Genomic DNA, 22,706 nt, shown 5'->3' with positions numbered 1-22,706 from the left:
CTGGCACGCCGTGTTCACTCTTTATTGCCGCACTTTATAGCCTATACTCTGCTTACCTGAATGGCAGTATGGGAATATATCTTAAAAATGCCATGCCCTGAGTCCAGCCAATGCTAATGAAAGTTTCACATTCACCCCTTCACCAGCTCATGTAATGGTACCCTCCACCTGCCCTGTTCTTCTTTAGGCCCCGTCAGGGACCGTAGTAGCTGAGGATAGGTTGCCTAGCAACACCATTTGCAGAGGCCCAAGCAAGTGGCGTATGGTTGGAGGGTTGAACACGAACATCTATACACCAGTCCCACGCGCAGTGAAAACATCAGGCAAGAAAACACACACAGAGAGAGAGAGAGAGAGAGACCACACACATTCACACACGCATGCACATAAACACAGCTATACACAAAAACGTTGCAGTATTGATGAAAAATACAAAATAAACATTTAAAAAACAGGTTCTAAAATAAACATTTATACATGACATTATGTACACATATACACATAAATACAGTGATTAAAAAAACGAATTTAAATACTTGTACACTTTTACACATAGCAGGTCTCCTCTCATACCCTGCTCAGCAAAGAGGAGGCAAAGAGTGTGATGATGATGATCAGAGTTAGGGATCAGAGTCAATCTTTGTTTAAGTGAACATATGAATACATTTCTAAAATTCAAAAAGGGAACCATACCGCTGTGTAAACTCTAGTGGTTCGTAGGTGTAAAGAACCACTGTTTTTACACTTACGAACCACTAGAGGGAACTATTACTCTTTTCGAAACCTTAGGAGCGTACACGTTTAAAAAATCTGAACAAAACATTTTGCCATTTCTTTTGTAATTCAGTGTTGTAGTCTGCAAATTTAAAGAGTTTGGCAGTGGGAGCGATAATTGTGGTGACATATTCATTTTGTGTGATTCAGTGTAGTCCATAGTGTTTTGGTTGGGCATTGACACAGGAAGGGGTCCCGTCAGACAGTGCAGATACCCACCTGCTCAGCTCTGACATGAAAGAAGAAGGACAAAAAAACGTATATAACTAATTCAGCCTACCTAACTATGAACCATATCCTGTATTTGGGGAAGGAGGAACAAACAATGTCTCGGATAAATTCATCCAGACATCTAAATGTGAACCCTGACTCAGCCAGCCTTAACGTGTACTGTGACAACTGCATAGAGACATTGTCCTAAAGCAGAGCTTGTTTGAGATAATACTTGTTATTCTCAAATTTGACTCAACCAGATTGTATGAGATTGTCTCACTGACACTCCTTTTCAAATTAGTCATCCACTAATGTTTGATACTCTCACATGTGTGTGTATTAATCAATGTCTGAAGGTGTAAAGATCAGGAACCATAAGGCTGTGTATCAGCAGCTGGTGTGGTTGGCCACTCACGGCCAATGTAGAGCCAAGACATCCACACACAGACACCTACATGCCGAGGGAGTGAGCAAAGCTACAAAGAGATGAATTCTAATAAAGTGCACCTGCTATGGTTTGCCTTAGTTAGACATATAACAAGTATTTCCTTTTGCCTGTGTAGTAGATGGGTTGAAGAAAATTAAATAATATTCTGCTCGCAGACACAAACAGTCAGAAGAATGAATGAATGAATGAATTCATGTGTTCATGATAAATGTACCACTGAGTTACATCACATACATGATGATATAGCATCACATGTATTGGTGAGCAGCCAATACTGGACTTGATACATCAGTCATCATATATAACAAAGTAGACATACTCAACCTCAGTCAAGGGACTCAGTAGTGGATGATGTGGTGTGAACTGCTCTGTGGAAAGTAGAGTTTGTCTTGGGATAGGATATGATTTAGATTGAATGGCCACACACAGTATGGGCTACACTGACAACACAATAAAACAAATAAATACTCAGCTCACTAACCGATGTGAATGACTGACTTATTGATTTAACTTCTGATTTAACTTTTTATTTCTTGATTGCAATTTTATTTTTATATCAGATATAATTCCACAATTATAAATAAATCCAGTGGAATGCAAGGTGAAAATAACGTGTGTCCAATAATAACAACTAGTGACAATATACAGAGATTACAGTCTAAAACAGTATATAATTAATCTAATAAATACAAATCTTATTTAGACACAAATGTTAACGCATCAACTCTCTAAAACTCACATGGGAGTGATGATGAGTGCTGTGGTTTTGCATGTATTTGCTTTCCTGAGGTCACACCCCCGAAAGAATGAACACGCTTGGCCCTCGCGATAGTTGCTGCATTTCTCCTACATCCTGACTAATAAACGGGACTACAGGCGCTGCGCAGGGGAAGGGCAGACCTCAGGCAAACAAAATACAAACAATACTGAACATTTCATGTACGCGTCAATATGCCTACGTTATTTTTAAATGGACATTTGGCTATTACTGTGAAGTGGATTCAAGTAAGGTGTGGAAACCTTATATAACCTGTACAACCTGATGTCGAGTCATATCCACTGACCAATAAATAAAACCTGAGGAACGGTCACGGCACATTCGCACGGAACTTCACTTCCCATAAATCCGCCTGCGTCATTACTGTGCGACGCTAGAAAACTCGACAATAAGCAAGATTCATCTGGTTTGTTTACTCTTGCGTTTGTGCAGTATAAACTCTTTATTACGCCAAATCTGTAGCATGTTGGAGTCAACCTTCTGTATGTATACCTATTAACTGTTATCTTTCAAACTGCTCCAAGCAAACTTAGAAAACGGAAGCCAGACTACTGACACAGCCAGCTTCTGAACCCCCGCTGTTGCTGGACGACATCTGAAATTAGCTCACCTAGCTAGCATTGTCTCTGCTGCAAAATCATCCAAATGATCATGGCTTCAGACGGCATCAGTGTGTCTTTCTTGAAGTACGAACTCGCCTCTACCATCGACCAGGCGGTAAGGTGCGCGGTGGAGACGGTTTTGAAGGAGACCGCGCGGATCGTCGGTGCTAGACTAACTGCGGCGCGTAACGCCGCCGCGGAGTCGCACCGGGAGAACCAGACCCTGCGGGAGAGACTCGACGTCTCCGAGAGCGAACTCAAGGCGGTGCGTTACTACATGACAGCCGCCGAGAAAAACATAAAACAGTGCTTGCTCCTGAATCAGAACCAGCCGAGATCAAACGCGCTGCGCCCGAGCGCAGACGACTCTGCGTTTGACTTTCCCGCAGACGCCCCCGATAGCAACCTGATGCTCCCGCACGGCAGAGAGTTTGCGCGGAAATCCTTTCGAAGTTCGTCAGGAAGGGTTCACTATTCCAAAACTCTGCCCAGCGTTGGCCTTTGTTTGCCGACAGTGCAGTCTGATTGGCCCCGAAGCAGCATCAACCGGAGGAGGATTCGGACATCATCAGTAGTGAACAGCACGTCTTTTCTGAATGACACCGCAACCTCTCGAGCCCCGCTGGAAACGGATTCGGTATTGCCGAGAACCGAAGATACAGAAGACCAGTTTTACATCACCGAAGAGGGTGTAGCCGACAAAGGTGCATATAACTAATGTTGCCGTTTATTTAAAGCTTTCCTGTTCACTGTTAACGTCCCAAAGATGCACTAAACCCTTATTAAAATTTATGCAAGAATAGTCTTAATAGTCCTAACTGTGGGTTACACAAAAATCACTGTACAAGCAAATAGGGATTTAATGTTTCATAGCAGGTCTGACAGCCATGTTTGGGTTGGACTCACCCGCATAGTTCGGAAACACCATATGAAGACAGAAGTGGGTAGCATCAGATCTAAGTCAGTCTTCTCACATTCATATGTTTTTTTTTCTCTGTTTTCTAGAATACAAAGCTTCTGCCAGCACAGTGCAGGATTTTGAGAGAGTGCCAGAAGGGCAAGAGGCAGCGGGGAAAGACCCCGGTGAGCCGTCCGACATCGGTGACTTTGAGTTCGAGATGGGCGCCCCTGCAGGGAATGTTAATGAGTTGGGTCTCATCCAGGTGATGGACGCTGACGAGGAGATCAAACAGGGTGCCGTCAAAATCGAAGACGAACCCGAGCCTCATTCCGTAGAGCCCCCAACCCTTGACCCAGCAATGGTTTCCTCTTCCTCCTCCTCCTCCTCGTCCCTGTCCCGTGCTCAGCCCCAGATAATTTCCCCATTGGCACCTGCTGGTGAGGCTGAAATACCCCCAGGCCTGGTGCCTCCTGTGGAAGGCGATGCGGGGTTGGCAGGCCTGGCGGAGCCGCGGCGGGACGGGGCCGACAAGGTGCACCGCTGCAACGTGTGTGGGCGCGGTTTTCGCCGCTTCTACTGCCTGAAAACGCACCAGCGCATCCACACGGGCGAGCGGCCATATCCATGCCGCTACTGCGAGAAGCGCTTCCGCCACCTGGACAGCCTGCACAAGCACCAGCGCATCCACACGGGCGAGAGGCCATACCGCTGCGCTCTGTGCGGCTGCTGCTTCCGCGAGCTAGGCCAGCTCAAGAAGCACCGCCTCAAGCACTCGCCCACTGCCAACGCCGTTGGGGGTGGAGGCCCCTCGGCCGGCCCCCACCACACCCTCTCCCTGCTCCCGCCCACCACCTCCTACGTCTGGCCCCACCTCAACTCCCAGTCCCTGGATTCAGTCTGAACGCCTGGGCCAGAGGTAGGGGAGCTGCCCCAGTTTAAGAGAAGAGTGCCTGGGTAACCCTTTGTTCGACAGCACAGTTTGAAACTAGTTGTGCTGTTGCAAAAATCTAGAAATGTTAGTAGTATAAGTGTGTAGGTGGTCATTTAAAGCTGCATTGTACATGTTAGAATGTATAAGATACTCCACATCCATAAAGAAGTAATAGCTCATAATCAAACTAACAAAAAACAAAACAATGGTACAGATTAAGATGCATTAATGGTTGGGTATGTGTGGACCAAACAGATAAAAAATATATATATCCATTGCTATGTTTTAAGTAACAAAGAAATGTTTTGTCTGTGATCACCTAAAGAGATTGAACTTGCCTCTTTCATCTTGTTTAAAATTTTATGAGTCATGTATAAAATTTACAGATTGTAGCTTTCATGAGTTTTGTGTTTGATACACCGGTACTCCTCTACAATATAGATGTTTGACTCTTTGACTGCTTTGTGTATAATGTGTCATAAAATTATTAAATGTTTTTCGCTCCCATTGCTGCAGTGCGAGTCGGTACATGTTCTTTTGATGGTGTGATTTAATTTGGTATGGAAAAATACAGCCACAAAGTGCTAATATTACTAAACTCAAACTAACTAATATATATATATATATATACACACACACACACACTACAAACTAACTACATTAAATGCCAGTGATTATTTGGAATTTGGCTAAAATGTGGCTGTACCTTACAGAAAAACACTACACAGTGCTGAAAAGAGGAACAGGCAGCATGTGTTTTCAACCGACAGTTTCTCCACGAGGGTCGATTTAGCTCCTGAAATGCACAAATGGAGAAGGAAGTAAAAATGTGAACTCTTTCTGAACCTTTAAGCCTCGGTACCTAATGCTTTGATTAAAAAGATAATGACCCCCAACAAATAATGCCCCATAACAACTCTCTCTCATATATATATATATATATATATATATATATATATATATATATATATATATATATATATATATATATATATATATATTACCTGCCACATAATTTGCGTATATGTAGTTGACATTCTTTAATGCCTCCATGTGAATACATACATTTAGATGTTATTTTATATCGATGAAAATAATACACGTAAAAAATACATTTTCATAACAAGTTAAACCTTAATCATTTTTAGCGGCGTGTTGTAGTCGCTTCAACCACATCCTCCACAAAGGCTCCGTAACATTTCTCGCCACCCACCCCTTCGCAGAGTCACATGGCTCACATCTGCATCCCGTGATCGCTCTAAACAAGCAGCCAGTGAGTCGGCTCAGGCAACGGCGTCGGGGATGCCATCAAACTGCCCACATTACTGACACATTGGTCGTTTTCTGGGGAGAGTGAGGTAGGAAAGCATGCTCCGCGTTGACTTTAACGCCCGGAGTCTGTAGGGTCGGTGTGCGTGGCTGTGTTTTTGTTGCGGCCCTGGCATGGGAAAGTTCCGGCGTTAAAGGTGTGAGCCCTTCAGGCTCGGCGGTGTTTAAAAGAGCCACGCTGCCACTAAAGATGCCCTGACGGCCGGTTTCGGATTTGCCTGCATTCGCAGTTTCTGTAGGTTAACTGGCTCTTCTGCTTCCTCTTGGGTTGGGGTTTGTTTGTTCAACCGAGCGGAAGTTAGCAGTTTTCGGCGAGTTGGTGTCTTTTGGGTGTATTGTTTTTAAAGTTGCAGCAACTGCGGGTTTTAAATTCTCCTTTCTGTCCACGGGCTCCACCTTTCCCTTTCACTCAGAATTTTTTTTACAACAGAAACTGTAACTACAACCTTTTAGGTGTCAAACTAAAGCTGTTAGTTTAAAAAATGAAACCTTGGTCGTCGACAAGTTAAAGGACCGCAGTTGATTTATTCAGCCTTACAGGCTTTGTTGAGCGATTCTAGTAGTCTAGTCCCTCCCAAAAAAACTAAACAGGCAAAACAACGAATACTTATTAAAAAGTGTAAATAAAAAGATGGGTTTTTCATCAAATGCTGTGACAATAATATTTGTAATTAGACGTCTTCCTTAAAAGCAATCAGCCTTATTTAGCCACTCCCGTTCGCAGGTAATGGCAGGCGAGCGCAGCCCTCTCCTCAGCCACGGGGTGTTCAGCGTGGTGGGGGATGACCGGGGCTCCCCCGGGGCTGCGGAGCGGAGCTCCGGCGACAGCCCCCGCAAACTCAACACCTTCTTTGGGGTGATGGTTCCCACAATCCTGTCCATGTTCAGTATAATACTCTTCCTGCGTACAGGTAGGTGGAGGCTGCGGTGGGGCGGATAGGAGTATTAGAAACGAGAATCTAAAAAAAAAGGAAGAAGAAGAATAAAAACTAAAATGTAAATTTACATGAGTGTGTGTTGCAGGCTTTGTTGTAGGTCATGCAGGACTTCTCCAGGGCCTGCTGATGCTGGCTGTGGCCTATTTCATCATCTCCTTGACGATCCTTTCGATCTGTGCCATCTCCACCAATGGGGCAGTGCAGGGGGGTGGGGCCTACTGTATCCTTAGCGACCTGTTCGTTGTTATGGCACCAGTGCAACCGTTCCTTTTCCAAACTCAGTACGTGATTGCCAGATGATTTGTACGTGCCATTTTACAGGAACGTATGAGAATTCCTGTTTTGCTGCGGATCCTTAACCCGTGAACGGCAGTTATGATCAGCCGCTCTCTGGGTCCGGAGTTTGGAGGCAGCATCGGCCTCATGTTCTTCCTGGCGAAGGTGTGTGCGTGCGGGGTCTACGTGCTCGGCCTGGTGGAGGCCATCCTGGACGTTTTCGGACAGGACGCAGGTGAGAGTTGTGTCACACCTCCTGCTGTGGGTCGCATATAGGAGGTTAACGCTGTTGCCGTGTGCAGCTTCGCAGACTGAACAAGAGTGATGCTTTTGTCACCGAACTTGACCCTGCTACTCTCCAAATTTTCACACAAATGGACCAGCCAGCTAAATCTTGCGGTCTGTTTCTGCGCAAACCAGCTGCTTGCCAAGTTTTCCTGTTTCATAAAAAAGCAGTTACAAAACTCAGACTTCTTCACCTGCAGGATGTTTTGGTTAGTGGCTGTTGCACCAGTGGAGCTGTTTCCATTCGTTTGTGGTGTAAAGAGTGACTGTGGTGTTGTGCTAAGTACAATTTTTAGAGGTAATATAATCCTGTTTATCTTGTGAATGGACGGAATGCGTTATATCTCTCTTATGTTCTGTTTGTTTACTCTTTTCCTTTTCCCTCTTTGTTTTGCTTTTCTTTCTTTCCTCCCGTCCACCATCTCTAGCGGTTGGCGTGGCTGAGGGCCTGCACGTGCTACCACAGGGTTACTGGTTCTCTGTGCTCTACTCATCTGCTGTTCTGCTGCTCTGCCTGCTCGTCTGCCTGGTGGGCGCCCACATCTACGCCAAGGCTTCCTTCGTCATCTTCCTCATCGTCACAGTCGCTGTTCTCTCCATCCTGATCAGCCCGTTGGTTGTGGCGCCGCGACAGTTCAGCTTCATGCATGCGCTCGGACCCAACCGCACCATAGTGTTCAACACCAGCTACACGGGCTTCAACGCCAGCACGCTCGCCAGCAATCTAGCATGTGAGTCCATACTGGGCAGCTGCACATAAAAACACATTAACTCCACCTTATCGACATATAACTGCATAAAACTACACATTAACTACACATTAACGACACAAGTACATACAACTAGAGAAAACTACACATGAACTATACAAAACTACATATACCTACACTTTAAATGTAAGATAAAGAAGAAAAAACAATATACTACTACTACTACTACTACTACTAATAATAATAATAATTAATAATAATAATAATAATAATAATAATAATAATAATAATATTGTTATTATTATGTGACTTATGATGCAAGTGCCAGATGTTTTAATCCCATTGTGTTATGGAATATATGATTATGTAGTGAATATAACCGTGTATGATGAATATAGGATTGTATAGTGAATATATAGTGATTTTATGGGGAAAGCAATCAGCAACAGAGAATTACCGGTGCAAATCCCACATAACAAGATACATTTTGAAGCCAGGTTCTCTCTCTCTCTCTCTCTCTCTCTCTCTCTCTCGGTAGCGGGCTACTCTCTGGACTTCAGCACAAACAGAGTTATGTCATTTTCCACTGTCTTTGCTGTGATGTTTACCAGCTGTACTGGGATCATGGCAGGAGCAAATATGTCGGGTACACAGACACACACACACCACACTACACACTCCACCTTCCTCTTTTCACGCCCTTCCAAACTGACCATAATTCAGCTGATGTTTGTATTACTTACTACATAAGCATCATAAATGTGTATTGAGTGTCATTGTAGCTGTGTAAATCATTCAGGTTGGATAATCACGTCCTGGTTTATGACCCAGCTCAACAGTGTCTTCCTGCGCTGGTGCATGAGTGTGCTGTAACCCAGACCGCCTCCCCCCTCCCCCTAGGTGAGCTGAAGAACCCAAGCGTGGCTATCCCCAAAGGCACTATCATGGCTGTGCTCTACACCTTGGTGGTCTACGTTCTCTTCTTCTTCATGGTCAGCTCCACGTGTGAAAGGTGAGCTGCAGGTTTCCCATTGGCTGGGAGATCTGTGGGGCTGCTGTGGCCCAGCACCTGTGCTGAGAACAGAGAGGGGCGTCTCGTTTTTAAAAAGGGCAATAATAGGACATTATAGAATAGAAATGCCAGCACTGACACACTCTCTCTCTCTCTCTCTCTCTCTCTCTCTCTCTCTCTCTCTTTCTTTCTCTCTCCCTTCTTCCTGGATCCAGGTTGTTGTTGATTAATGAATTTGGAGTGTTCCAGCGTATAAACGTGTGGCCACCATTCGTGACCATTGGCGTGTACTGTGCCTCACTTTCCGCAGCCATGTGCTCCATGATCGGAGCCTCCCGCATCCTTCATGCCCTGGCGCTCGACAAGCTCTTTGGTGAGTGTGTGTGTGTGTGTGTGTCTGCGTGTGTTTCTTTGTGTTGCATCTTTGCATGTGTGTCTTCAAATTTGTGTGTGTTTTTTTTTTTTTGGGGGGGGGGGGGGGGGGGGGGTTGTCGTGTGTATGTGTGTCTGTGCACGTGTGTGAATGCTTTTGTGCCTGTCGGCATATGCATTTGTATTTATGCATGTGTTTATCTCCATTAGTGAGTGTGAGGGAGAGAAGAAGAAAATCAATCTTTTCTTGTGTGAGCCATAGTTGCTGCTGGTCTCTAAGGGTTGTGTCTATATATATATATATATATATATATATATATATATATATATATGTGTGTGTGTCTGTGTGCTGTCTCTCAGGTTTACCCTTGGCTCCTGCTGCCATTACGTCCCATTCTGGAAACCCCTGGGTGTCAGTGCTGTACACCTGGGCTCTGGTCCAGGTAAGGATCTCTGTGTGTGTGTGTGTGTGTGTGTGTGTATAATGGTATGACCACTTAATGCTGTTCTTTCTGTGTGTGTGCGTGCAACAGTGTACAGTGTTTGCAGGCCAGCTTAATGTGATAGCAGCATTGGTGACTGTGTTTTACCTGCTGGCCTATGCTGCCGTAGACCTGGCCTGCCTGGCTTTGGAGTGGGCTTCCGCCCCTAACTTCAGGTACACAGCAGAGGGTGCCACTGCACACACATGGAGGTGGTATGCATGTTTTAGATCCAGTCTGTGAATGCGGAATGAGTGCTTCACTGTCTCTCTCAGGCCTACGTTCCAGCTCTTCTCGTGGCACACGTGTCTTCTGGGCATGCTCAGTTGCTTGGTGATGATGTTTGTGATCGATGCCGTGTACTCATCGGCCAGCATTGCTGTGTTACTGCTGCTGCTGCTCTTCCTGCACTATCGCTCTCCCACCAGCAGCTGGGGCTATATCAGCCAGGCTCTCATCTTTCACCAGGTACACACACACACACACACACACACACACACACCAGCAGCTGGTTCTATATCAGCTAGGCTCTCATCTTTCACCAGGTACACACACACACACACACACACACACACACACACACACACACACAGGCAATATCAGCCAGGTTCTCATATTTCACCAGGTTTACACTCACACACATGCATGCACACCTTACACACAATCCACAAAGTTGATGGCAGTCATCCTATTTTGTGGTTTGGTACATTCAGCATATGTTCACTGTAATTATAGGAGCATATGAAAGTCTATAAGCAAATACAAAGAGACAGAGAAAACCGAACTGTTACTGCACAACGTGAGAGAACCCGTTTTCTATTGCTTGTTCCAAAGCTCAAAATGACATTTTGGCATTAACTGCAAATGCAGAGGACAGAGGCAGCATTGACTAATGGAAAGACACCCTCTCAATCCACAAACACGCCCTGCGTTCCTATCCATCAAACAGAAAAGCAACAACAACAAAAAGCATATTCCCACCGCAGCACAGGCACGTTTATGGAGATGCAAACCAACCCGTCTGTGAACCCAACAAAACAGCAGATCATTTTCATGCCCATCACATGGTCAACAAAACGGCAACAAGTTGCAAGAAACACACACACACACAAGTAAACACGTGGATGTGCCCACACAACAAAACCGCAGCTAGAGTTTATTCTCACTCACACACCTTTATACATGGACACCTACAGTAACAGATACATGTACCATCTTTATTCAGGTCCACAGTTTGAGTCCCAATAAAAGGAGAAATTTGCAATTGGTCTTGCACTTAGTTTTGGAATGTGAAGTTTCCTTAGTGATGTCAATGGCTAAATCTAAACACAGACAAATGACACTTTTTTACCAGGTTTACTGTCTGTCTGCATGTCTGACTGCTGTTTACGCTACACAGGCCTAAACAGATTTCCTTCAAGCAAGAGTCAAAAGCACAACCCAGTTTAAAAAAAAAAATACTCCTCACATTCATGTGCTTGATCAACACACACACACACACACACACACACACACACATACAAGCATGTATGCACTTAATTCTGAAGCTTCAAGTTTGTGTGTGTGCACGTGTGGCTCTTGCTTGTCCCAAGGTGCGGAAGTACCTGCTCATGCTGGACTCACGGAAAGACCACGTGAAGTTCTGGAGGCCACAGGTGCTGCTGATGGTGGCCAACCCGCGCTCCTCCTGCCAACTCATCCGTTTCGTCAACCAGCTGAAGAAGGGCGGCCTCTTCGTCCTGGGCCACGTTCAGCTGGGAGACCTGGGTGAGGCCCACTCCCTGACCCCCCCCGGCAGAACAGAAGGGCCACGCTTAAAACGACGCCATGACCACAGTGTAGAATGTGGCAGGGTTGTTGCTTGTTTGCTATGGGGTGTCTAACGTGGCAGTGTGAGAACCCGCGCACACACACAGCACTGTGTCCTACCTTGTGGTTTAGAAGAAGAAGATCCCAGCCAGATGGAATGCCTTTATTTTTGTCATATATACATATGCACGTCTTTTTCCACACATCCAGCTTCCTTGAAAGCTTCCTTGCGCAAGGGCCCTCAACCCAATTAACTAAGTCTTGCCCATTGGGCTGCCACTTCATTTCCAGGTCTGGTAGCTGTAAAAGAGACATCTGGAGCAGAGTGTGTTCACTCCAAGCTGGGCCCTGGGCCCTGTAGGAACCTGTTAAAAGGGTCCCAGTTTCTGTGTTGGAACACTAGAGGGCAGTATATAGTTAATGATAGATTCCTATGACTGTGTCAGTTTTCACTTGTTCAAAGGACATTTTTATAGCAGAGAAACCATCTCTTACCCGTGTGTGTGTGTGTGTGTGTGTGTGTGTGTCTCTCTTTCTCAGACATGTTGCCTGCAGACCCTGTCCAGCAGCAGTATAACTTCTGGTTGAGTCTGGTGGATAAGCTGGGTGTGAAGGCATTTGTGGACCTCACCCTCTCTCCCTCAGTCAGACAGGGCACCCAGCACCTCCTGCGCATCACTGGACTGGGTGAGAACTACAGATCCCACAAATCTTTGCACATCCACCCACTGGAGGGATCCAATAAAAAAGGGGGAGGGGGAAAAATATATATATACACCCCTTCTCCCCACATCCAGTCAGTTGTCAAAAAGACCCATCCATACAGTGATTCATTAGCTAGACCACATCAGTAATCCATCAGGTAGGCTAACGGTTTTGGCTCTCATTAGGCTCTCACAAAGCCAAAGTTATTGGAAAGAATGGGAAAGTGACCCTGAACTAATGCCTGCTATTCTTCCATGTACTAGTTAGCTTGACAGAGTGGACATAGTTCTGCTGCTGGACATTTTTATGACCACTGATGATGCGTTGCTTATTAAAGTACACATGTTTTTATATGTATGAGTAGTTGGACTTCTTTCATTGCTTGCAAGTTTTTCCTTTACTTCTCTGATTGCAAAAGGTTGTGTCTCCTATCATAAAAATGCATTAAAACCTAAATACTTTGAAGGTTTAAATGTACATCATAATTTATAATTATTGATCTGTACATTTTAAGATATCAGTAGTTTATTAGTAGGCCATGTTTGTTTTAACTCTTTTCAGTTTTTTTCATGTGTGTTTCATGTGTGGATTTTGAAACCCATTTTGGCTGGAAACCACTGCCCCAATCTGGCAACCCTGGTTTCAGAGTGTTGCAACATTTTAGCATGCCCTGCCCAGGACCATATGTGTATTTTGCAGTTGTTGTTATGCGGTCAAACAACCAACATTAACTTTTGCTTCCTTTGTTGTCTTCTTCGGTTCTGTTGAAATGTGCCCTCAGCAGGATTTTAAATTCATCTCCGTCATCTCCAGCTAAGTCTATGTTCATCCATTCTTCTTCCTCTGATCCTCCCCCACACCCGTGCTCTACTCCCCACACTATACTCCCATCCTCAACAGGCGGAATGAAGCCAAACACCCTGGTCTTGGGTTTCTATGACAACTGTTACCCAGAGGACTATTTCCTACAGGATCCTGCCTTCCACGAGGGCGCGGCAGGTGGCTCCAGCGCCGCTGGCGACGACTTCGGCGTGGACCTGCCCTCTCTGCAAGCGCACTTCCCCCCCGTGCGGCACACGGAGAGCCCTCGCTGCCTGCAGCCCGCCGAGTACGTGGGAATCATCTCCGACGCCATAAAGATGGGCAAGAACGTGTGCCTGGGCCGCTACTTCGCCCAGCTGCCGGCCGAGCTCGGCGGTGTGGGCACCAAGGGCGACGGTGCGGGCCTGACGATCGACGCGTGGCCGTCCGACCTGTTGAGTGCGGGCAGCGGCGGCAGCGACGCCGACGTCTGCAGCCTGTTTCTGCTGCAGATGGCGTGCGTGCTCAACATGGCCAGCAGGTGGCGGCGGGCGCGCCTGCGTGTCTTCCTGTGCGTGGAGGCTGAGTCTGGCGAGAGCGGCTGGCTGGCCAGGGAGGAGCGCTTCCGCGAGCTGCTGAGCAAGCTGAGGATCCGCGCCGCCATCCGCATCGTGGCCTGGGACACGGTGGCACGGAGGCTGCGAGATGTGTCGGCGCCCCCTGCTGCCGCTGACGAGACACTGCGCGCAGTCAACACGCTCCTGAAAGAGCACAGCCTGTCCGCTGCCGTGCGCTTCCTCTACCTGCCCTGCCCCCCCAACAATACCAGCCAATCACAGCAGTACCTGGCGCAGCTGGACGTCATCAGTCAAGGACTTGGACCCACTATCCTGATTCATGGACTGACCCCTGTTACATGTACTGAGCTTTAGGTGTGTCTGTGTCTGTGTCTACTTTCATACTTGAATTAAAAAGAGCTGTTCCTGCTAGATAAGTCTTAAGTCATAACCAAATATTAGATAAGTGGTATATAAAAGGCAGTACCCTTTTAGTCATTCCATGTTTTGTAACTAGTGTTTGGCTGAAGTTACACGTGCCTGGAAGCTGGTTAATGTTACACAGCTCATCGGCCACTCAGTTAATAATTACCTCACTGCATAAAATTGCTCTTCATTTACTGTTGGTCCTCTTGCAGTGGATTTATTTTTATTTATGTTTTTAATTCACTGCATGCATTTGTTTTAAAGGGACCACCATAAACAGCTGAGAAGTGATGTTCTAGGTGTGGATTGTTTATCAGTTATTGTTGCAAATGGGTGAACGGGTTAAAGGAAATCTTGGTCGTGATGACCGCACTACTAACATTTAAGGGTTGTGCTGTCTGATGAAGTTTATACCTCTGTGTGATGCTGTCTTGGACCTAAACATTGTTCTAAACCAGCTGTGTACTACAGGTAGCCCACACGAACACACCAAAGTTTGTCTTTTCCATTGTGCTCCCTTTTTTGTATATCTTTAACAGTGTGGTTTAATTGTAATGTTTTGTCTCATTTCCATTCCTGTACTGTTCCGTGTCCTGATACACACCATGACACTGTACAGGTTACCATTTCTCACCCCATGTTGGTGTGCCAGAGCAGTAGTTTTCCTAGACATGACTAACCTCCTGCTGCTTTTTCAAGGTGACTACTTTAAAGCCTGTTCAGGAATTCCCTTCCTCATGGCCCTAAACGTCCCAGAGCAGTGTGTAGGTGTGTCTATGGGTGTGGGTGTGGGTGTGCCTTTAGCATGGCTAAGGCTAGAAGTTGACGCCTGAGGGTAGTGAGAATGACTGACTAACAATATTCGGCTTACCAAAGTGAGCTATGTGATTACTTTGGCATTCCTACACAATAGATCGATAACGAATACAATAGGACCTAAGTAAGTCGTGTTAATAGTATGATTGGATAAAGAAACAATTCATATCCCATCCATCGTATTAAGAAATGCACATGAAATATAAATTCAAATGTTTTCAAATGTACGTAGTTTAAATGTTAAGAGTTATGTATAATCATAGTATATTAAAAAGTGAAATTAACTGTATTGTAGAAAATATATTTGCTCCACCCTGTTACAAAAGTGCAGCTTGATTTCAAAACAAGGCTGAGTTGCATTTTCTGATCGAACACTGTTTTTACAGGTCTGTGTTCTCCAAGTCTCTCTCTCCCCCTTGTTCACGCCAGACCATTCTGAAGCTTGTATGAACTGAAGGAGGGAGTAGTGGCCTTTTGGCGTTTCTTGTCTGTATTTCTCACCATTTGTTGGCGTGTGATGGGCATGAAAATGATCTGTTTTGTTGGGTTCACAGACGGGTTGGTTTGCATCTCCATAAACGTGCCTGTGCTGCGGTGGGAATATGCTTTTTGTTGTTGTTGCTTTTCTGTTTGATGGATAGGAACGCAGGGCGTGTTTGTGGATTGAGAGGGTGTCTTTCCATTAGTCAATGCTGCCTCTGTCCTCTGCATTTGCAGTTAATGCCAAAATGTCATTTTGAGCTTTGGAACAAGCAATAGAAAACGGGTTCTCTCACGTTGTGCAGTAACAGTTCGGTTTTCTCTGTTTCTTTGTGTTTGCTTATAGACTTTCATATGCTCCTATAATTACATATGCTCATATGCTCCGTATAATTACATATGCTGAATGTACCAAACCACAAAATAGGATGACTGCCATCAACTTTGTGGACTTTAATGTAATAGGCTTAACATAAATGTGCTACTAAATTATTCATATTGCAAAAACAACCAAACCACTGAAAATAGTTGTCATCCTGTTGTATTGTTCAAAGAACATCTGACATTGTGCAAGAAGCTATGAACCCAATAAAAAGATTCCATTTTACATTTTACTTAGTCATATCTTCTGCTTTTCCTTTTTCATACACACACATGGTGGGAAAGCATATATATATGCCACATTTTGCAGAGCTTGAAAAAGTGCAAAGCACATCATCACTGCTGAAACACCTGGTCATCTAGAACCACAACGGCTGAGGTCGCTTCACTGCATACTGAAAGGCTGTCTGAAAATATAAGTGTACTGGTTTTGTACCTTAAAATCTGATAAAGCCATAGAATTGTCACTCTGAGCAATGAGAGGAAGTCAGTCATGTTAAATCCTTCATTCAGTTTTTTACTTCACTTTGTGGCAATGTGACTTCCTTCCTTGGCACGGCTGGTGATCTCCCCTGACACACACGCACAGTAGCTGAGAGGTGCGAGATCTGTTTATTCGGATCAGATTTCGAACAGTATGTACAACCGTGCCTTCCACTTGCGTCAACTGTAGAACTGGTCATGTCACGAAGTCATGTTGGGACATTTCGGTGTGTGTTTGTGCGCTCACGTAAGCATGCGCGCACGTGTGTGTGTGTGTGTGTGTGTGTGTGTGTGCCCGTGCGCATGTTTCGTTTATGACCGATCGTCGGTGGAGACGAGGTGTCATCAGTTGTCTTTGTTGTGCTGTTGTGCCACTCTTTCTTCTATCTGCGGCCGCATGCCCTGAGCGAACTGCTCCATGTGTCGCATGCAGAAGGGAGACAGCCGCAACCAGGCAGGGAAGAAGATAGACAGAACCGTGTGCTGCAGGACACCAGAGAGAAACAGGGAAGGGAGAGTCATTCGTTTGGTATTATCAGAGACACTATGTTCAGCAGGTGTTTGTGTAATTTACAGCATTTGGCATAAAGTGGCATTGTTGTGAGCTGTGCGCATATGATGTGTGACACAGTGTGTGTGTGTGTGTACCTGCAGCGCATGTGAGAGGCAGCCACTGGTGAAAGAGCTGTAACCCACGGTGTTGAGAGCATCTCGGGCAAACGATGCTGCACTCTTCACCAGAGGATTCACCTCTATGTTATGTGTCATATTAGTGGAGACCATAAACGGAGTGACACACTGATGAAAGCGAGAGAGGCAGAGAGAGATAAAGGAAGGGAAGGGAGAAAGAGAGAACAGGGAGGAAGAGATGAGGAAGAACCAGTCCGGGGGGATAAATGAAAGAACAGATGTTTGGCTTTGGAGATTTGTTGTCCATTAGCGAACGCATTCTGATGTGAAACTGTACCTGTACAGTGATTCCTCGTGCCTGGTATTCTGCGTGTAGGCAGCGAGAGAAATATGTCACAAATATCTGAAAGAGAGAGCAGATTATTGTATATGGTCTTTCATCTAGGTATCATTGTTAAACACGTGTGTGCCCGCGCGCGTGTGTGTGTGTGTGTGGGCTGTGTGTATGTGGGCGTGTGCCTGTATGCGTGTGAGTAGGAATGTGTGCGTGTATGTGTGTTACCTTCGTGGCTGAGTACACTGTGAGCATGGGCTGAGGCTGAGATGCTGCTTCTGATGATATGTTGATGATAAGGCCTTTACCTCTAAGCATATACACACATTCACAATTAGCTCCAGCGGTCCTTATCTAATGTAGTCTGATATGATCAGGATAAGAAGGGTGAATATGTACCTTTTAACCATGCATGGCAAAATCAGTCTGCTCATCTACAGAATGATACATCATTAAAGTCATCATCATAAGACACAGAATGCATAATCTCATCAACAAGCATGGCTTTACCTGGGTGACAGACACAATGTTACAGTTGATCACTTCAGTGATTCTCTGAAAAGAAGCATACACAGTGTTGTAATCCTGACTTTGACTTGTGCATTAGAGCAGCTAAACTGTGCGAGGTGTGTACCTGAGATATACTTTAAGCTCAGAAAAAAAGGAAATCTTCTCAGTCTTTTAGTTTTTATAATGAAAGCTGCAAAAGGGGACCAATCAAATGTCTCCACAGCATAAAAAACATCATCTTTACTTCTCACCACGGCTACATTAAGTCTCCACAAATGCTGACAGAGGGAGGGGAACATATACGCAAGCAGTCATCAGGGTGGTGCATAAACACACACATAAAACACACACACACGCAGATGCACGCATGCACACACCCAAAACACACACACACAATAGGAACAGAGTATATATTTATGAAGGATCTGTACTACTCTGCCATAATGGGCATTGTAGTACTGATCTTGAAACAGTTAATCATGATAACTATGCAGCTGTGCAGTACTGGTCCTGTCACTTTACCTGCTCTGGATCAGGAACATCCAAAAAATGTACCAGCATTCCAGCATAATTCATACCAACATTGTTCACTACGGACAGAGACAGTGTGAGAGAGTGAGAATGAGAGAGAGAGAGAGCGACAGGGAGAGAAAAAATATAAAGAGAGAAAGATATATATATATATATATATATATATATATATATATATATATATATATATATATATATATATATATATATATATATTTTATAACAACAATTTTTAATTGTTGTACTGAATATGTGAATCATAAGCTGAACCCAGGTGATGAACCTGGTGATGAATACACTGAAATGACTCCTGTAGATTAGAAAGAAGAATTTCATAATTTTTTCTTCGTCCTTTGATAGTGATTCATTTACAGCTTCATTGTTTTAATAGACGTTTTGTTTATGTCACACAGGTTGTTTGCAAGCAAACAGGCTGTGCTGGAATGATGATACTAAACTAATATCAGATGTATTCCATCAGGGACATCTAGAGGGTTATGTCTCATCAGGGACATCTAGAGGGCTATATCTCTGAAACTGAGCAAAACAGCACTGTGTATGTGACTCCTTCACTCAGATACAGAAAGTCTAGCAATATATACCCCACACTAAGACAAATACAATATATACATACAGTGTAGTGGCTGTCATATAGGTCAGTGAGATCATTTCAGAGATTATTTTCTGTATTTACTGCCTGAATCCTAGAGTTGTACGATATGGGCAAAAAAATTATATTGTGATTATACTTCATGCATACATATCACTATAACAATTTGTCTTCTGATATACAATGCACTGGTACATCCCTGATGAGACGACTGACTTATATACATTATTGTGACCAGTAAATCTGAACGGTTGCAACACCATGACACCATTCAACGGTTGAATGCCATGACTCAAAGCACCTACAAAAGACTCATCTTAAATGTCTGAGAGCTGTTGAGATGCTGTCACATACAGTAGAATATTTGAGGATTTTTAGAGCATTCATTTATATATTGCAGCCTCATATGTTCAAGTACTTCAAAGGCCAGCACTGTAATAATGATTAATAAATGATTTATTGACTATTGATTTATTGATCAACCCTACTGGACACTGACACGAATGTTCTTGGGTAAACTGTAGTAATATCTCCAACCATAGAGTACGCCATTAGTTACTTCTCTTCCACCCCGTTTCTCTGTCCCCTCGTCTCTACCGACTCTTCACTATATTACCCAGAATGCCGATCTCCAAGCCCATGAGTTGCTTTGCGATAGCTGGATAGATGGACTGGCTCTCTGTGAAGTCAGCCTGAATAATCCGGGTCTGCCGTCCATGTTGTGACTCTAGGACATGCACATGCACACGCACACCACACACAAAAGCACACCACACACACAGAAACAAAGTTCTGTACCTCTGTTGCTTTTTCTGGCTCTTCTCATTTTCATTAGGGCGAGGTAATTAGCACCTGAGATTTGAGAGGAGCACACCTTTCTGAGAAAAGTGCCCTGGAACGGGTTAATCTTTTCACATGAGTCTCAACTCAGCACTCCAGTTCTCAGATATCGCTCTCGGTATGTAACGCAAAGCTTGTCAGAGCGGTGTGGAACATTTTACTATACACTTCACTGTTCTGAGAGAATGTACTCCTGTTGATGTTTGCCTAAGCCCGTGGTAGAGGTGGCCCTACATGCTACATGCTAGCTCCAGTTTTTCTGCTCTATAACTGTGTGTGTGTGTGTGTGTGTGTTGGCTTGTTTCATAAGACTGTCTTTTCCCAGTTGTCACTTACCTATCTCTTTCGCAATGGCATGGAGCTTCTCCGACGAACGACTGATGAGAACAACGTCCAGGCCTCGTCTGGCCAGCTAACAAATACACATACACACACAAACACAGTACTTCTCGGCTTCATCTAGGCACTGTTTTGAAAAGTGTTCCTCGGGGTAACTGGTTTATAAACTGGTGTTTTAATCAGAGCTACGGTCTACAGATCAGGTGGGTGGAAATATGGACCTCCCCTCTGGACACATCCGCACACCCCTTTATGTAAACACTGTTTTCTGGGAGTTTCAACGAACCGTGTTTTTCTTGTAAATTTGTCTCCTGCATACACTCTGTTCCTATATTTTGTGACTAAATATAGGCAGATTCTTGTTTCTGATGTGAATAACAACAAAATGTGTAGGTGGATGTGCTGGTGTGGGTGGGTGGATGTGCTTTTCCAGGGGTGGAGGGGGGGGATACATAGGTTCTGCCTGTTCAAACTTCAGCTGGAAACATCCGAGTGTCTGGTGCAATGCTGCTTCGCGGGTCGCTATCCCGGAGTCCTAGCTTCCCCGTGTCCCACTCCGCAACCCCACTGACCTCGATGGCGTAAGCTCGGCCGATCCCCGCCGTCGCTCCAGTGACCACTGCAGAAAAAAAAGAAAAACAAAAACGCAAACAAAACTCAAAAAAAAAATTGTACCACCTGTCAGAAGGAACACCTTGTCGTCTTTGCAAACTTCCCTCGGGATGACTGAAGTATTTCTAATGCCTCGGCCCTTCGCGCTAGCATCACCGTGATCGTGCCCATACGCAGCAAGCATGGAAACACCTTCCTCACAATCTCCCGTGGATAAGCATCCCAGCTTCTGCGGGAGTCGGCGCTTGTCGGAAGGCGGTCGCTTTAAATCAGAAAGCAAGAGCGACTACGACGTGGGCTAAGGCAGAAACGTCCTTTAAATTCGGATAAGTCGGTGTATGATACCAACATTATAGCCGTGAACATGACATCCAAAATCCAGTAAGTTATTGGTGTACTGAAATCCATACACGCACACAGTGTACGTTTTTACCCAGGTGAAAATTATATTAATGCCACACATGTAAAATATGTAAAAAATGTCTCACCATGAAACTCGAGCATTGCTAGTCAGTGCCTACACGTGTCCTTCTGGATTATATTTTGGCCGTTGAATACAAAAAAACTATATAAAAACTATTAAGGTGCAGATGTTTTCCACGTTCGTTTGTTCAGCATATAACTGACCCTAAACATAACAAATGGCTAACTTAAATGACTACTGAAAATACAAACCAGCAAGCTAATGAATCAAATAATTAGCTCCTGCCTCCATGGTGCATCACAAATAAATGTCTCAGTAAATGACAACTTGATAGCAGCACCAGTCGCGCAGCCCCGCTCGCAACGGCTTACCTGCCCACCGCCCGTAACGCCTCAAATCCGTTTGCCAGATTTCTGACAGAACGTATGCCCTGAAGCCCTGCACGCATCGCCACGTCCACTTGAGCAGGTAACAGAGCGCCGTGGCGCCTCCTAGAAAGCACAGGAGCGACGAAAGGCAGTCGCACTCCGCAGCCTCTGTCATATCAGCTGGCGCGGTTCGCTCGGCCGGGTCGGGAGAACGATTACTCGCGCTTGGGATAAGCGCAACTTTAAACCGGACAGGAGCCTGCGGCTTCAGAGGGACGACAAACCCCTCCCATGGCGCCCTGAGCAAGGCTGGATATTGGTCAGCGGGACGGCGTAGTATGGCGCTATTAACAAATCGCACTTAGATAAAAAGGAACTCCGCCTATTTCTTGAACTTCCCCAAGTACAATAACTGCTGGATAGACCTCCTAATACCCCTGCTATTCGTTTAAGTGATTTTGTTCACTATAAATAAATAAATAAATAAATAAATCTTGTTACTTATTTGCAAAAGTTATGTGCTAATTTTTGACCAAACCTCAACGTTTTATCCGGAATGTGGAATTGCTTGTCAAGAAACGCACTTGAGGACATTCTTGTTCTTTTAGTAGGCCAATCATAATGTACATGATGTATTATCGTAATTTTTTTTTTTGCACTCGGGCTTTTAGGAATCCTGCTTTAACATCGTCCAACGCACAACGCCTATCGCTACAAGAACCTGTTTGGACACTGAATGTGTCTATCCAGGACAGACATAACTACATAAGTACTTGTCAACGCTGATTGTGTAACCTTACAGATTCCTGCGTGCACTGACGGAAGAAAAGATCTGAGAGAACTGAGTCATGTGGCGATAATGAAAGAACCGTCAAGCACTGGCGAATGCCCTAAGTACTGATAAAGTCAGGGCTTCCCCCAAAGCAAAGTCCAAACGAGCTCACACCATCACACTCGTTCCCGCCGGTGTGCATGCCGTGTCCTTATCGCAACAGAGAG

At 44.9% G+C, this 22,706-nt stretch overlaps 3 protein-coding genes across 5 annotated transcripts; 2 read left to right on the top strand and 1 right to left on the bottom strand.

Moving 5' to 3' along the window:
- Positions 1 to 2,325: 2,325 nt before the first annotated feature.
- LOC113586816 (zinc finger protein 282) lies at positions 2,326 to 5,154 on the top strand. Its single transcript, XM_027025188.2, has 2 exons — positions 2,326 to 3,519; positions 3,821 to 5,154. Exons 1-2 carry the CDS (start codon positions 2,859 to 2,861, stop codon positions 4,615 to 4,617), a joined length of 1,458 nt encoding a protein of 485 aa, XP_026880989.2. The 5' UTR covers positions 2,326 to 2,858; the 3' UTR covers positions 4,618 to 5,154.
- Positions 5,155 to 5,833: 679 nt separating this feature from the next.
- On the top strand, positions 5,834 to 15,830 carry slc12a9 (solute carrier family 12 member 9). 3 transcript variants are annotated; one of them, XM_035527243.1, is made up of 14 exons: positions 5,834 to 6,005; positions 6,701 to 6,887; positions 7,000 to 7,134; positions 7,288 to 7,425; positions 7,904 to 8,206; positions 8,724 to 8,831; positions 9,086 to 9,197; positions 9,413 to 9,570; positions 9,930 to 10,012; positions 10,103 to 10,227; positions 10,327 to 10,519; positions 11,644 to 11,818; positions 12,401 to 12,547; positions 13,466 to 15,830. In XM_035527243.1, the coding sequence occupies exons 2-14, from the start codon at positions 6,704 to 6,706 to the stop codon at positions 14,296 to 14,298; spliced, it is 2,694 nt and encodes an 897-aa protein (XP_035383136.1). In that variant the 5' UTR covers positions 5,834 to 6,005; positions 6,701 to 6,703; the 3' UTR covers positions 14,299 to 15,830. The 3 variants fall into 3 exon arrangements, with proteins under 3 accessions (XP_035383136.1, XP_035383137.1, XP_035383138.1); XM_035527244.1 differs by having other exon boundaries at positions 5,834 to 6,211; XM_035527245.1 differs by having other exon boundaries at positions 13,350 to 13,559.
- Positions 15,831 to 16,168: 338 nt separating this feature from the next.
- On the bottom strand, positions 16,169 to 21,926 carry hsd20b2 (hydroxysteroid (20-beta) dehydrogenase 2). The gene is made up of 11 exons (XM_035527254.1): positions 21,711 to 21,926; positions 20,876 to 20,922; positions 20,301 to 20,376; positions 19,741 to 19,851; positions 18,506 to 18,573; positions 17,984 to 18,028; positions 17,873 to 17,907; positions 17,702 to 17,783; positions 17,477 to 17,542; positions 17,158 to 17,307; positions 16,169 to 16,992 (listed from the first exon to the last, which is right to left on the bottom strand). The coding sequence occupies exons 1-11, from the start codon at positions 21,880 to 21,882 to the stop codon at positions 16,855 to 16,857; spliced, it is 990 nt and encodes a 329-aa protein (XP_035383147.1). The 5' UTR covers positions 21,883 to 21,926; the 3' UTR covers positions 16,169 to 16,854.
- Positions 21,927 to 22,706: the final 780 nt, after the last annotated feature.

This window comes from Electrophorus electricus, chromosome 6, assembly GCF_013358815.1.
Source record: "Electrophorus electricus isolate fEleEle1 chromosome 6, fEleEle1.pri, whole genome shotgun sequence".
Classification (NCBI taxonomy): Eukaryota; Metazoa; Chordata; class Actinopteri; order Gymnotiformes; family Gymnotidae; genus Electrophorus; species Electrophorus electricus.
The sequence above is the reverse complement of the archived record's forward strand: the minus strand, read 5'-3'. Positions and strand labels throughout refer to the sequence as shown.